This window comes from Poecilia latipinna, unplaced genomic scaffold (genome assembly GCF_001443285.1).
Source record: "Poecilia latipinna isolate Pla-1442-1.1 unplaced genomic scaffold, P_latipinna-1.0 Scaffold451, whole genome shotgun sequence".
NCBI lineage: Eukaryota > Metazoa > Chordata > Actinopteri > Cyprinodontiformes > Poeciliidae > Poecilia > Poecilia latipinna.
The window spans coordinates 232,020-247,752 of record NW_015113067.1 but is presented as its reverse complement, the minus strand read 5'-3'; the positions used below and the strand labels follow the sequence as shown (position 1 = coordinate 247,752).

General features: G+C 37.2%; 3 protein-coding genes across 4 annotated transcripts in view; 2 read left to right on the top strand and 1 right to left on the bottom strand.

Annotated features, from left to right (window-relative positions):
* dcun1d3 (defective in cullin neddylation 1 domain containing 3) overlaps window positions 1-5,222 on the bottom strand; it is a 12,362-nt gene extending 7,140 nt beyond the window's left edge. Inside the window, exons 1-4 of one of the 2 annotated variants that reach the window (XM_015038773.1) lie at window positions 4,816-5,222; window positions 3,250-3,356; window positions 833-876; window positions 226-752 (exon numbers count right to left, since the gene is read on the bottom strand). In XM_015038773.1, the coding sequence (XP_014894259.1) occupies window positions 226-656 (431 nt within the window). In that variant the 5' untranslated portion in view covers window positions 657-752; window positions 833-876; window positions 3,250-3,356; window positions 4,816-5,222. The remainder of the gene's footprint in view (window positions 1-225; window positions 753-832; window positions 877-3,249; window positions 3,357-4,815) is intronic. The other variant, XM_015038772.1, reaches the window with a different exon arrangement.
* Window positions 5,223-6,835: 1,613 nt separating this feature from the next.
* lyrm1 (LYR motif containing 1) lies at window positions 6,836-10,526 on the top strand. The gene is made up of 5 exons (XM_015038771.1): window positions 6,836-6,889; window positions 8,724-8,888; window positions 9,772-9,832; window positions 10,083-10,114; window positions 10,190-10,526. The coding sequence occupies exons 2-5, from the start codon at window positions 8,730-8,732 to the stop codon at window positions 10,301-10,303; spliced, it is 366 nt and encodes a 121-aa protein (XP_014894257.1). The 5' UTR covers window positions 6,836-6,889; window positions 8,724-8,729; the 3' UTR covers window positions 10,304-10,526.
* Window positions 10,527-14,103: 3,577 nt separating this feature from the next.
* The window catches only part of gucy2cb (guanylate cyclase 2Cb), a 31,345-nt gene continuing 29,715 nt past the window's right edge, over window positions 14,104-15,733 (top strand). Inside the window, exon 1 of the mRNA XM_015038770.1 lies at window positions 14,104-14,305. Within this exon, the coding sequence (XP_014894256.1) occupies window positions 14,104-14,305 (202 nt within the window). The remainder of the gene's footprint in view (window positions 14,306-15,733) is intronic.

The following is a 15,733-nucleotide window of genomic DNA, read 5'->3' as shown; positions in this document are numbered from 1 at the left end:
TTCTAACGGTCCTGCTTTCTGCCCGGCCTTCTACCGGTCCTGGGTTCTAATGGTCCTGGGTTCTACCGGTCCTGGGTTCTAACGGTCCTGGGTTCTAACGGCTCTGGGTTCTAATGGTCCTGGGTTCTACTGGTCCTGGGTTCTAACGGTCCTGGGTTCTAACGGCTCTGGGTTCTAACGGCTCTGGGTTGAATAGTTCCCGCTATAAGGACCTCGGTGCCATACCGTGTAAACTTGCACATGGTGGCTGCCTGAAACTTCCAGGCCAGAACCAGAACCCGGAACTCGGCCGGGTCGACGCAGAGGTCGTTGCAGAACCGCTCCATGCCCTCCTCCAAGATGGCGTCCTCCAGCTCGTCCTTGTAGCGCGCGAACAGCTCGTCGATGCGCGCCATGGACAGCCCGTCGCCGTCCTCCCTGCACGGCTCCCTCATGGCGGCGGAGATGACGGGCGTCTCCACGGTAACCTCTAAGGCCTTGGTGCCATTCAGCAGCTCGCTGGTGGATTTGCCAGAGGGGGCGCTGCAGTCGTCTTTGTGCACGCCGCCGCTGGCGCTGTCGACCCGCTTGTGGGACTTGGACGCGCTGTCCTTGTCTCCGCTCTTGCTGCCCAGAGACGACGTCGGGTTCTTACACTTGGTGACACACTGGCCCATGTCTCTCGTCTCTGTCCTCCTCGCCGTCAGTCCCCGTCCGAACCGCCCACACACCTCTTCTCTGGCCGGGCGAGATGCCTCAACATACCCTCAGGCCTGAGAGACGAACAGGTGCATGCTGGGAATCTCTACAGTCAATGTTTTTATTCAATCAGAGTAAAAAACAACAGAACTACCTTTCCCAGATCTGCCAAAGCTTCAACTGTCAAACCTAAAAACCCTGAAAGAGAAAAGGAGAAAAACATCAACTTCACTGTATGTAGGTCTGGACTTGGACTAGGCCATTCTAACCCTTTGATCTAAACTATCCCATTATTTAATTTCTCCTTGTGATCAATAAAGCATTTTTTGAATCTCTCTGCCTGGATGCAAGTTTGGACAATAAATAAATAAATAATAATATATATCACAATAAACATGTGATCAATGTCTGATAGAACCGCACAGCATTCTGGGAGATGTAGACAGAGGAAAGACTTTAGTCACTGCTAGCTAAGCTAGGTGGTAGCATCAACTCTCTCGCTCTTTGGTTGCCTAGTAACAACCTGCTAGGTAACTGGGGCAGAGGCAGATTAATGCTTCAAATTAAAACATCTGAGTGAAAACTGAATGAAACAGGAAAGGTTTGGGTGCATTTCAAACAAAAAGCCTAAAAATTATCAACAGACCGACAAACGATTATTTTGTGTTCCTGTTTTCAGCCTTATTGTCCAGAACCGGCTGGACAACATGGAGGGCAAGCAGACCAGAGAGCGTCACCATGGCGATTCCACTGGACAGGAAGTTATTAACAAACAGGAATATTGTTTCAACGGTATAAAAATAAGGGCGTAATAATGTAAGTCTCCTGTCTCAAAGAATAATAAACTTTAAATTTGTACCAAACACTTAAACCTGGAACTGGAGGACATTTTAAATATCCAAAACAAAACAACACAAACTATAAGACAAATAAAAAAACATTTACTAAAGTTGATTATGAAGTCTATGGAAACAAAGTAACTCTTCAGAAAAATATCAGAATGGAAATTAGAGATTATTTTAATTTATCATGTTCAGAGTAAATTTCAAAGTTGAGTTTGAGAAGTCAAAAATTTAGCTTGAAAAAAGTTTTCCATCGAATTTCTGAAATTTATTCAAAAATTTATGAGGTTCTTTAAAAATATTGCGACATATTAAACGTGTAGTGATTTAGCAAAAAACAACTGAATATTAGATTTCCTTTGTATCGTCTGAGATCAAATCAGAGGAATAACTGCTCTTCTGTTTTTCCTCCTGAAGGAGGAGAATCCACCACGTTTACGTCCCATAAAAATATTAATATAGAAACTAAAATGTCATCGTCTGTTAATCTGTTCGTCTCTCTGAAAGAATTGTTGGCTTTTAGTTGGATCATTTCTCTGGAATAAACCCAGAAATGTTAGAATCAGGCGTCTGATTCTCACACTTCCAGCAGGTCCTGATTTCTTTACCCAGAAAACAGCCAAAATAAATGATGAGGATTTTTATATGTGAATTCCAGATTTATGCGTCGGATCAGAACACGATGGCTTTGGGTAAACGGACAATAAAACGTAAATAATCCTATCTGTGGGATTATTATGGGATTAAGTCGCAACGTTCCCACATTTAGGAGTGTTTTTCACCCGCAGCAGCGACCAGAGACTGTTTCTGTTTAAGTTCATCGTTCGGGTCGAGCTTCCTGGAGCCGTCGGCGTTTCGGCTCGTTCACCGAACAGATGATTCAGGTTTTCCTCGGCGGGTTCTGGTCGCGCTCCAGACAAACGCAGAAAAAGCCCAGACTCATAAAACGTAATCATTGATGTTGCAACGTGATGCTGGGAGATTCCTGCGTTTAGATGTGGGTTTGCATCAAGGCCGGATTAATCATGTGGTTCCGCTGGTCGGACCTAATCCATGATTCAGAGCCGTTCCTGGGAAATATTCTGCAACGCGGCAATGAAACATCAAGATTGCTCAACTTTGGTTGCAAAAGTTCATCCAGAATACTTTTGCAAACAAAACTTTTTCATATTTTACCAAGCTGAAACCACAAACCTTTCCACTGTGGTCAGATTGGATGAAGGGTCAGAATTTATTATCATTAACTTCTTATGATAAGAACTTTATTGTCTCAATAAATATTTTTAGGGATGCAAAGACTTAAAAATGTATTAAAATATTGATATTTGATGTTAATTTACCAATATTTACCAATATGCTGGCTCAGCCATATTTACCCATATTTTACTTGATTTATCATCATAATAATTAATAGATTCCTTTATTACTAAAATAATTGATAAACGTAATCAGTTTGTTTTCTTATTCACTGGAAAAAAAGATGTGAAGTTTGAGGCTGAAATTTTTAATTTATTCTGGGATTAAAGGCAGAAAAGGAGACAAATTTCCATTCAGTTGACTTCAGAAAGCTGGACGTTTTTCCTTAGATAGTAACAGAAGGGGATTCATATAATGTAGAACTGATGATAAGCATTTATTCCTTGTATCTTTTAGGGAACTGTTGGGCTGTAATCATAGCCGGCGTGTTTCAGCTGAATGAGACGAAGATGATGATGATGATGATACTTACATAAAGTCTTTCAGAGGGCATCGTCTTTCAGATCTGCTCCATCATTGCGACCTTGACATCAGCAACGCTGCAGTCAAGCAGAACGGGACACCTCATCATTCCCAAACCTGCAGGGAATATTTCCCTCTGGATGTCATTTAGCCACAGCTCAACCTAAACCTCTCAAAAAAACATTATTACTGGTTTAAATCTGACTTACAGTGTGGCTTTGAGCAATTTTCTGTCTCAAGTTTGAGGTTTCCTTCCTAACATCTTACACATTTCACAGCTCAAACACATGCTATTAATTACACATCAAGTTGCTGTTAGAGCTCAGCTCCAGTCTGTTTTGGATTAGCAGTGGTTTGGTCCATTCCTGATACACAGAGGCGGTCCGAGACCAAGTTACCAGGGGGCCCAGGAACCGAGTTTATAGCTCAATCAAACTTGCAGTTTTTAAAAATACTTTTTTCCCTCCAATGGGCTTCTGTAGTTTAGGATGAGCATCTAGCTTTACAGTTTGAATCTATTTAGACTTTGAATTTACATCAACTCCCAGAAGGAATGATTGAAATAAATATTTGTTGTCAGTAATTTCTTTTGAAGAAAATGAGAAAAATAAAACAAATCGGATTTGGTATGAAAGAAAATAAGACCTTATTTTTATGGTATATTGCTCAGCCTTTACAGCCATGGGGCCCAGACTAAATTAATCAAAAGAATATCATTAAATCACTTAATATTAAGTAAGAGAGTCACAAGTGTGAGCTCTGATCAAGATGAAACTGTGATTCTGTCTCAGTACAGCTGAAAAAGTGCAGCACCTTCATTTTTGCCATTGTTAAAGTAAAACTCAGACAGTAAAAAATGAAACTGGGACAAAAAGTAAATTAGAAATGTTTACAAATGTCACAAAAAATTTATTTAATAATTTCTCCTCAGTAGAGGGGCGCTAGCCTCCCGTTGGCCCCCTTCTAGAAACGCCTATGCAGATACATTTAAAGGTATCCAGGATAACCTGCAGTGATCAATGCACCGGGCATGTAGAGACAAGTCTGCCTCAGTCCTAAACTGGCCAGCCTGGACGTCTGGAGGCCTACTTTTATCCACAACAAACCAGCACCATGTAACTCATCCAGACATCAGTTTAACCGGATTAGCTGGTCTGAAATCTGTCCGAGTCAAAGCACAGTTTCAATATCAACATTTAACATCTGCAATACTGCTGTCAGTGGCTCACTTTTATCAGAAATCATCTTTAACGTCGTTTTAGGAAGTTAAGTTTGGTTTAAAAAGAAAACAGCCGAGCAAAACCGAGTGATTCTAACAGCAAAAACAGTCCCAAACGAGATGTAAACAGCGCTTTTAATCCGATGTAAAGGCGACACTCTATGCTGTTACGAGCTAAATTCGTTATTACCCGCCGAGGAGCTGCTGATCAATAATCCATGATTGGTCAGGAGGACATTTAAACATCTCCATCTGAAGAGCCTGGCCCAGGCGGCGCCGCAGCTACAGCTTAGCTGCGGCTAAGCTAGCTCCTTAGCGGCTCACAGCACTGCAAATATCCGACAGAAAAAGACTCACCTTTCCGGAAAATTACGTGTTGAGTGGTTTCAATGTACATCATTCCGAAAAAGAGGGTTTAAAAAAGCAACAAAGAAGTTAAATAAGTTGGTCGAAACCCTGAAGTGGAGCAAAAACTCGTAGAGAGCTAGCTAACTAGCGGGGACAGCAGGCGAAAGAAAACTTTAACACCAAAGTTGGTTGTTTTCCTGTTTTAGGGAAAAAATACGCAAAAACGCCGAGAGTCGGAGTTTGTCTTCTAGTCCATTTAGAGTCGAGTTCAGTGTGAGAAAAAAGAAACTCGGAGTAACGCTGCCTATTTCTTTGTGCTTCCCCTTCTAGTCATTGAGCGCAGCTACATTAGAGACATTTTCCTGCATCACTTCCTGCCTCCCAGCAGCCAACAGCTGATCTCCATCCGAACAGGGCCGAGCACCCAGAATCTGGGGCCCGGTTCTCTCTGCCACCTTCCTGGGTTATAATAATTAGAGGTTATTCATTATAGTTGAGTTTAATTTAGTTGTGACTTTTTGTTTATTTAATTCAGTTAGTTTTAATTTGTTTTGTAGAGTGTGTTTGCTAAATTTTATTAAATATTGTTCAGTCTTTAAGTTTAGTTTTTATTAGTTGTAGTAGTAGTTGTAGTTTTTTCATACTTTGGTTCATTTTTAGGTGCAGAATGCAAAAACGTTGAAGTATTGTGCATATGTATATTGATTATTATTGAACAACCAACTGACTCTGGTAAGCTTCCTCTTTAACAAGCTAAATATTTGTGTCTAAACTAATTATTTAGTTTGGAGATAGATATTTAGTTAGAAAAATAAAGATTCATCTGAGAACTAAATATTTAATTTAAAACTAAATATCTATCTCCAATTTGGTTACTAAATATTTAGCTCCCTAACTAAATATTTAATTTGAAAGCTAAAAATTTAGTTTGTGAAATAAATATTTAGCGTATTTATATACAGTATTAGGTTTTGAAAATATATATTTTGTAAGAAAAAATGTTTTTTAATTTCGAGTTTCAAATTTAGTCTACAAACTAAATATTTAGCTTAGATTTAAACATTTTGTTGTCTACTAAGTAATAGGTTCCTAAAGTATTTAATTGATATTTAGTTTACCTAAATATTTATCTTGTTAATTAAATATTTATTTTGGAACTCTGAGATTTATAAATGTTGGAGTAATATATGACTTTGAAAAATGAACACTCACTTTTTTTTTCTTTGAGACAGGGTAAATAAACCAAATTATTGTTGCTAGTACTTCACTGTGTAACTTTACAAACAGCACCCAGAAATTACGACCCTTTGTTATTAATAAAGTATTTTTGAACTGAACTGAAGTTTATGCACTTTTTATTTAACTACAGTAATGCACAATAAATTACAATCTCCCATTTTATGAGGTACGTTAAGCTTACCTTCTGAAAATAACAGCTATTTACTTTACATTATTTATTTATTTATTTATTTATACATTATTTATATGTATTTTTTATTGGAAATACTCATAGAGATTAAAACTTCTTTTCCGAGGCTGAGAGACGGACATGTTTCTTCAATATATATAGGGTGAAAATATGACCTCAATAGTTATAGTTAATCATAAGACACAAAAACTTTAGATTTTCCAAATGCTGAGCTGAAGAGTTCATAAACAGACCTCCATAATCCGTCAGATGGAGAATGAATTAAGTAATCAGGTGTGTTTTGATTTGGAGTGAGAAACACTTTTTGCTTCAATAAAAAAAAACTCAATTTAAGTCTCAGTTTAGAGAACAGTTTGTCAACATCTCATATCAGCATAACTCAGTATTTGTATCACTCCTTACTAGGCTCATATTTTGGTCTGTTTTGTTCTCTTTCTGTTGTAATATTGCATATTAATGTTTTGTTTTCATCATAATCGGTGGAAACAAAGGCCTGAAAACATCTGTCTGTGTGGAATTAATCTTTAGTTTCACTCAGGGATGGAGGTGCTGAAATAAATGAACTTTTTAGTGACAGGATGCGAATTCACGAGCAGTGTTGCTTTAAGACTACGTCATCAGCCAGCGACTAAGTCACCTCTTTAAAAGCAAGAGGTAAGGTCGCGTTTTACGCTTTAAGTAAGAATAAATTATGTAATTAAAAAAAAACTATGACTCCTTAACATCAATGTTAGCATCTTAGCTCGGGTCTGTTGTTTGAGACGCAGTTATTTTTTCTAAAATATATTTTTAGGAGCGAAGTTCGGCTGAATTGGTTCATTCCGGGGAAGCGAACAGGATCCAGATTTGCGACTGGATTATTTTAGGGTGTTTTACGACCCTCCGAGGAGATCTTCAGCGGTTATCCAACAGCTCAATGGAATAAGTGATGAACAAAAACATTTTATGTCAACTAGATTTCCTTCAGGAGCTGTAACTGAGTTATAAACACCAGCCAAATAAAGTAGCAATGAAAATATCAGCTTTTATTCATATTCCGTTCAAAAATACTTCGTTTATACCACAAGGAAATAAAATGTTGTAACTCGTATTATTCAAGGTTCTTCACAGAATTGTTGTATACGCAGATTGCTGTGAGCTGCAAGGTTCTCCTGTAGGGATCTGTGTTACAGCAGCTCTGATGAAGCTTCTGACTGAAGGCTGTTGTTGTAAAGCAGTCTGATGAAGACGAGGCTCAGGGTTGGCCATCATTTTCTCCATTACAGAAAAGGAAAAAAAACCCACAAATCTGTTCAGAGGGAAAATACTTGACTCGTTTTTGCAATTTAAAATTCATTTGTAAAGTTAATAAAATTCCTCAAATGCCAACTATTTTTGCAGATATTACATCATAAAATCTTTTATTCTCACTTTCTCTTTCTCTTTAAAGAACTTCAATATTCTACAGACAGTAATCAGAACAAAATTTGTTGTTAATTACATGTAATTCATAATTTATGTAAGGAAATTACCTTGTTTAAGTAGAAGCTAGTTTGTTTCCCCTTTAAGAAATAATATCAATGCTTGAAAAACGTATTTTGGGTTTATTGTAGTTTCATAGTTTCTTATTAAACATTGTTTGATCAAAGGCGTTTAAGTGTCAAAATAAGGACGTTTGTAAGGGTCAAATAATTTTACATAATGCTGCATTTAAATGTTTGTTTTCTGTCACATTTATATTTAAACTTAACCTGCAAAGACACCAGGGTTAAATAATGAACAGCTAAACAAATGAACAGCTCACGTTTTACATTTTTGATCCAACATTAGACATGTTTAAAGGTATTTTCTAATATGTGGAGTGAGACCATTTTTAGATATCTTGTTTTTGAAATCTAGCAGACTTTAACTTTCCAGTATAAAGGTAAAGAAATATATAAATAACTGAATTAAACCGTCAGTTAAAGCTGCAGTATGAAACTTTTATAAAACATGTTTTTACATATTTGTTTAAACTGTTAGGACACAGATAATCTGTGAAAAGTTCAATCTCTTCCACTTCCTCCACTGTCTGAAGAAATGCACCAGAAACAACCAATGAGAGCCATAAGGAGGAGGGGCTTAGTGCTGTCAATCATGCTTGTGAACTCGCTGCTGAATGTGCTAATGGTGGAGAAATGACTTAATATACAGGAAAACTGTTTACCTGCCATCATTGGTGGCTATGCTAATTAGTCTTAGCATTCACTTTGTTGTAGGGTTTGGGGGATAATTGACAGCACTAAGACCTGCCTCCTGGCCCTGATTGGTTGTTTCTAATTAGCACTGGAACCAAACAGATAATCGGTTTGGTTCCAGATTATCTGTCTGGAACCAAACAGTCATGACTTGGTGACAGCTTAAATAAGATATGTAAAAAGATGTTTTTAATAAAAGCTACATGCTGTGAGAGTCGCAGCAGGTCCTGTGTTTAAGGCGGTTCTGATGACTTCCTGGCTGCTTTCCTCAGGTCCAGATGGCACTGTCCACTCGCTCCACCGTGTTATCTCTCTACATCCGGGTGTTTCGGATCGCCCGGGCCTGGCAGGCCCAGACCGGCGCCGTGAGCGACTCGGAGGCGGAGAGGCGGTACATCGAGCAGGAGGCCCGGTCTCTGTTCAGGCAGAACCAGCAGGTGGGAAAAGCAGCTGCTGGGTTTATGTTGTATTTTTAATTCATTATGACTTTTTGTTTAATTCAGTTAGTTTGAATTGGTTTCTAGAATATGTTTGCTAGTTTTCATTAGCTATTATTTGTTAAGTATTTAGTTTTAGGACCATTTTCCAAAAATGTTTTCAGTTATTGATGAACAGACTGACTCTGGTGTTTTCTCTAAAATTTTCATGGTCTCCATTTTGTGGACTAAAAGAAAACTATAGTTAGTCGACTGACGATGTAAACTGCTTGTGTGGGGAAAAAATTAGTTGCACATCACTTTGAAAGGTTAATAACTAGATCATAAACACAAAAACAAAGGATGTTATTTCTATAATTTCGGTTATTTTTATAAATATGTGATGTAGTTCCAGTTATAGTTTTTTATTTATTTATTTAATTTAACAAAAATGTTTTCTCAATTTCACTTTTCAATATTTTGTTAGTTTTAGTTAATTATGATTACTTTGCTTCTGGATAATCTGGTTGAAAAACGAATCATGAAATAAATATTTCATATCATTCAGCCGATCTCAATAATTATTGATTAGTTTGTTGTTGTTTTTTTAATTGAAATACTGCCAAACTGGCTTCGTGTCATTTCCTGTTTAATCCAGTTTTCTCTACATGTTGTTTATTTTTTTGTTTATTTTTTAGCAGTTATGAGGCAAAGTGGGGAAACCAGCAGGTTGTTGCTAGGCAACCAAAGAGCCAGAAAGTCAGTTGAATCCACCAACCTGGAATATTATGGAAGATTATGGAAGATGTATTCAGTGTTGATATTGATCACTGCCTGTCCTGATAGATAATATTATTGATTTATTGTCCAGCTGTTCCTTTCTAACCTTTCTTGCTGTTTTCAGCTCACAGATCCAGAATCCATAAGGAGATGCATAGAGGAATGTGAAGCGAGGATAGAAATAGGTGAGGATGGATTCAGTCAGGACTTCTGCTCATTTCAACCAGAGCAGAAACAAAGTGAAGGAGGTTTTTACGACATTTTAAACATCTAAATTAAACAAAACAACAGAAACAACAAATAAAATGAATTGTGAAGTCTCAGGAAACAAAATTATTTTTTATCGTCCAGCTTCATGCAATTAATTGCTTATTTGCTTTTTGCGACAGGCCTAATTTCATAATGAAACGTTAATATCAGTCTCTTTCTGCTCAGGTCTGCATTACAGGAATCCGTACCCCAGAGCGGTGAGTAAGCGCCCCCTAGTGGCCGGGTTGTGAAAGTGTCAGGAATGCGGTCTGACGGCCTGGTTCTGCCCACAGGCCTACCTGCCTCCTCTGGGTCTGGCCACGCAGCGGGGCAGGCGGCTGCGCGCTCAGCAGCGCCTCCGGAAGCAGGCCAAACCCGTCTACCTGCAGTCCCATGATGACACCTGAAGGCGCCCATCACCGGTTACCATGGTTACCTCAGAGAGGAAGCTGGAGTCTGCATCAGGGGCCGAGCTTCTGCAAGCGGGTACTGATCCGAGATCGGACGCCGTTCAGGAGAAAAAACTTTTTATTTTTTAGGCAAAGTGTTGAGAAAGTCCAAATACTGTTTCATGTTTTATTCATCATCATGTCTACCGTAATTTAATTAATAAAATATCTGAATGTTTTAATCTGTCGCTTCAGCTGATAATTAAAATTTCATAGTTTCAGCATCTTAGAACCCAGAACTCTTCAACATGAGGTTGGCATGAGATTTCTGAATGATCTCTGATTAATTTCTGATTCATCTGAGCTGAACGGGTTAAGATTGGTCTATGGCCTATACAAAACATCTTAATTACACTTTTTGTAGAAAATAATTCTTGGATAATAACATTTTCTTTCAGAATGAGTTGTTTTAGGGCTCTGTCACTTTAAATCCAAATAAACTGCTGCTGGCCAAGTCAACGTTTACACTGTGAAAATGGCTGCAAACAGATGTGCAATTATACAAATGTACGTCTTTGAAAGGCAGAAGTGGAGCCTCCTGCACAGCCAACTAGAATGCAGCAAGTGGTTTCTGGATGGTGAGTCAACAACAAAACTCTTGTCTTTTCCAGCAGCCATTGTACAGCGAATACAGCGGGAAAACCAGCTGACCAAATGTGCTGGAACTCTACTGGGGTTGCTAGGTAACAGGCAGAACTCTGCTGGGGTTGCTAGGTAACGGGGAGTGCCTGCTGATTTGTGACGTTACTTTCCAGATTGTTTTTTAAGCTGCTCATGGTCTTTAATTTAAAGTTATGTCTTTGAATTAACATCAACATAAATCACACAGGAAAACAATTTATAAAATTGTTAGAAATTCACACATCAATGAGCAAAAATCTGTTAAAAGTTGCATTTTATGCACAATAGCAGTTTGTTCATATTAACATTGTTAGGTTGACTTTTGTTTTCAAACTTCTGCTTAAAATAAAAACTCGCTCCTTCTCTCCATCTCAGCTGAAAAACTTTGAGAAAGACCACCAGTCAGGAAAATGACACAGTTCCTCAACACACAGGAAGTGATGCGTCTGCTGCAGCGTGACTCTGTTTCCACGCAGCTGACAGATGTTTTAACTGCTTCCCATCCTGATCCGATAAACCAGAAGCTGCTGAAACAACAGATCTGCTCACCTCAAACCTTCAGCGTCAAACAGGAGGGAGAGCAGCAGCTGCTTCTATGATGTAAAGGTGAAACATCTGCTGCTGCTTTTTCATCACTAAATGTTCACAGACTGAACGGAAAAGAAAGATCAGATAAAATATTGGTCTGGATTGGTCTGCAGTCTGAGCCTCTTTAAACCTTTAGCTAAAAAACACATAAAAACAACTAGGAATGTTTTAAATATTTTAATAAATTCACATCTTAGGATTTTTTCTAGTTTTCTCATGGGCAACTGCATGTTTTTGGGATTTTTTTATACATATTTATATCAACACCCTGCAGAAGAAAATGTACTCACCATCTTTTTGCTTTCAAGTTTTAATTTAAATAAAATAAAATCGTGGTTCTTCAAATATAACAACAAATTTCCCAAAGTAAAAATTTGTCAGAAATGAAAGTTGCTTTTCTTCAAAACGTCATGCAACGTTTCCAGCTGTAAATGATTTTTATTTTGGCTTTATTGAAGGTAAAAACTTTAACAGATTTCTGGTTTATTACTTTGAACTTTCTGCTTTGTGCCACTTTTTTCTCCTAAATTACACTTTAAACGTCTGAATCATGCAGAATGAATGCACAATAATGTTTACGGTCAGATACGGATCCATTTATGGTAAAGATGACGTCACTGTGAACCTTGTGTTGGTATTTTATTTGCTGCTGTGCTGCAAGCTGCCGCATGGGGGAGCCATTTCACCGGAATCAGAAAAAGAAGAACCAGGACGGAACCAGAACAGTTTACATGACGTAAATAGATCCGGTTTAAATGTTTCCCATCAAACTCCTCATTGAAACTTAATACGGTCATTATCTGACCTTTGACCCCATAAAGACTGATGTCACTTACAACAAGAGATTTCTCTTCTAAGTGATAATCTGCTACTACTTTTTTCTAATCAATATCATTAACTTAAAACTCTCGTCTTTCTTGTTAAAATGTTTCTTGTGATTCATTTTGTCTTATTTCAAGTGATCTAAGATAATTGCAGTAAAAACTAGACCAAAAATTATTTTTTTCAGTGTAAAACCATCTGCGGTTCCCATTGTTTCTGCTAAGATCTGAAACTTTGAATAACTGAAAGATAAATTATAATTTTATTACGGCAGACCCAGCCAGGCTGTTCCTGTTTTGTTATCTCTGTGCAGAGTTCAGATCAATCTGCTCTGCTCCTAATAAACTCTCTAACATTTTTATTTTAGTTTTTAAAACCTTCTGCATAAATCCAGCCATAAATTCCCGCTAACTACGTCAGAGGAATAATTTTTAAAATAAAACAATGAACTGTTAAGAACTTCACTGACTGCAGTCATGTTTTTAATCAACACCTTTAAATGTTTTTTAGGGGCCACTTGCTTTTTATAATTGCTCATTTGTAGCATTATTAATTATTTCTTGTAATTTGCTGTAAATTATATGCTTCTCCATGTGTGTCAGTTATTTTTCTTAATTTTGTTTTTACCAATAAAAGGTAAATACAGAAGAAAATTATGTTTTTTAAAATGTATTCATGCTTATTAATATTTACTGTCCTTTATTCAAAATCAATTCAACTAAAAAATACTTTATTGATCCCAAAGGGAAATTAAATGTTGTTGTAACTCATATTAATTCACATTTTTCAGAGTTATTGTAGATAATAACGGCTGTTAAAAGAAAGTGCTCCTGTAGCAGTCCATGTTGCAGTGAATGTGAAGGAACCTCTGACTGAAGACAATCTAATGAAGAGGATGGTCAGAGTTCTCCATCATTATTATGAGATAATATTAATTTAATTAAAATCATTTATTTCATTATTCTAAATAAATAAATAAAACAACAAAATACACAAAACCTTACCAGGTATTTTAGCCTAATTTCTAGTGCAGATATTTTTATACACTTAAAATAAGTAACTTCAGGAACATGTAGAAGCTTATTTTAAGTAAATAATTATTTAATATTGATGAAAAACTGATAAATCCACTGCAGATTATTTCACTGATAACATTGGAAATTTTTCTTGTTATCAGTGAATTTATACCAGTGGAACCAGAACTTTATCAATATTTAGGAATTATTAAAATAAACTCATTCATCTTGCTGAAAAGTTACTTATAAGTTAGTTTTCTCTTTTTTTAATTTTACTAAAATATTTGCAATCAAAAATAGACCAAAAATATTTTGTAAGATTTTGTGTTTTTGCAGTGAAAATTAATTATAAAGTCTCTGTAAACAAAACTGTAAATGGAAATTATAAGACCGTTTTCATTGATGCCATTAATTGATTTATGGCTGATTGTTTCTGAGCTGCTCCGGTTAAATCCACCAACTATCTGCTGCTTGTCTTTCAGACTTTGCACAACAATCCGGTGAAGTTTCCAAGCCCTGCCTCTGCGAAAGGTTGAACATTAACGCGGCGCCGAGGAGAGCGCAGCTCAGAGCCACTGAGGAAGTTCGGATCCGACACCCGGACAGAAACACTTGCATTTGGGTCATCGGGATTCTCCGTTTTCAGATAAATTCACCTTTAAACTCTCCGGGGATCATGGCGTGTTTCTGACCGACCCGCCGGACGGGAAGATGCAGCGGTGCGGCTGGTGGCTGCTGCTCTGCGCCTTCGGGGTTGGCGCTGCCTGCGGTCGCCGCAACGGGCAATGTCTGGACGGGATCACCATCAACGTGATCCTGCTGGAGGACGAGGAGTCTCCCTGGAGCCTGAAGTACGTGGAGAGGAAAATCCTGGAAGCCATAGAGAAAGACGCAGAAATTAACGCCGCAGAAGGTGAATGAGAATGAATTACTGCGATAAAATAATCAGCTTTACTGCTCTGTTTGTTCATCTCTCCAGCAGGAAAACGGAAAACTTCTCAAAGTTTTCACCAAACTGTGTAAATCAAGCAGAGCCAATTCATCAGGAAAACAGATAAGACAGAAAGTAGCTGGTGCAATAAATTTTTAGATAGCAGCCATTATGCTGCGTACTTTATGTTTTCAGTAAGCAGGTCAGTTCATGTACAAGGTAAAAGCAAACTGATTTGGGCCTCCATACCAGCAGGGGGCGTCCAAGACCCTCAGCAGTCATGGAAAATTGGTTTGTAAATGTTTTATTAGGGAGTTAATATCATCTAAAATACATAAAATGATTCTGTTGATTGTTTCTTCTCCGCTGTCAGTAATAACTCTAAAAACTACAAATAAACATTAAAAACTTTTTTAAACATGTTAGAAATACAACACTGCTGCAGATCATGAAAGATGTTAAAATATTTTTATTTGTGTTTTTGTACATTCATTTTAATAATCTGAAATGCAGAAACAGATAAAGTAGATATTAGCTGAGCAATAGCGTGAAGGTCCCCGTTCTGCTCAGGGCCCTGAGCAACGTGAGACCGGCCCTGCTACACGAGAAATATGTTCAAATAAAACAGAGATCTGGAAATTAACTTTCCTCAGGCTTGGAGAAGAGGTCTGTGAGTTGTATAAATATTTACAAAAATCTTCTGAAGAGTAAAAGGTTTTAATCCAAATCCAAACTAAGAGTTTGTAATAATTATTATTCAAACTAAGCATGAAAATCTCTGACAAAAGCATCAAACTGATTAAAATAGGTTCAGACAACAAATCCAGACCCAGAATAAAAACTTTCTGATTAAAGAAATAAACCAGAAATATAAAAATAAATTCACTGGGAGAGTTTCAGGTTAAAACTGAAAGTATAGCAGATAAATATTAATTATTTATCCTGTAAGAATTTTATAGCTTATTTGTGGTTTCACAATCCATTTATTTCATTTAGTTTTTCTTGTTCATGTTTTTATTAACTCTCAGACTTTCTTGATCTGCTTGTAAAAAATATTGATTTTGTTTTATTTCAGTACTGAAGGAATGTCAAAATTAGAATTTTTGGATATAAATCATTTCTGAAGGGTTCATATCTATTTTGTAGGAGTTTTATCAGACAGGTCAACTCAATTAAACTCAGAATTTTTTTAAACTGAAGGCAAATGATTTATTCGTTTCATTTCTTTAAACAGGTGAAATCTGAAAAGTGTGGTGTATTTTATAAAACCATGTTTTGATCCGACTGTCAGCCATCTTTCAACATCTAAATCAGTGGTTCTTAACCTTTCTTGAGGTACCGAAACCACCGGTTTCATATGCGCATTCACTGAACCCTTCTGCAGTGATAAAATATGATTTTTCCCCCCCA

Excerpts from the sequence above, each read along its gene's own strand:
- lyrm1 (XM_015038771.1), top strand. The coding sequence starts at position 8,730 with ATGGCACTGTCCACTCGCTCCACCGTGTTATCTCTCTACATCCGGGTG. Across the intron at positions 8,889-9,771 it reads TGTTCAGGCAGAACCAGCAG|CTCACAGATCCAGAATCCAT; the intron begins GTGGGAAAAGCA and ends TGCTGTTTTCAG. Across the intron at positions 9,833-10,082 it reads TGAAGCGAGGATAGAAATAG|GTCTGCATTACAGGAATCCG; the intron begins GTGAGGATGGAT and ends CTTTCTGCTCAG.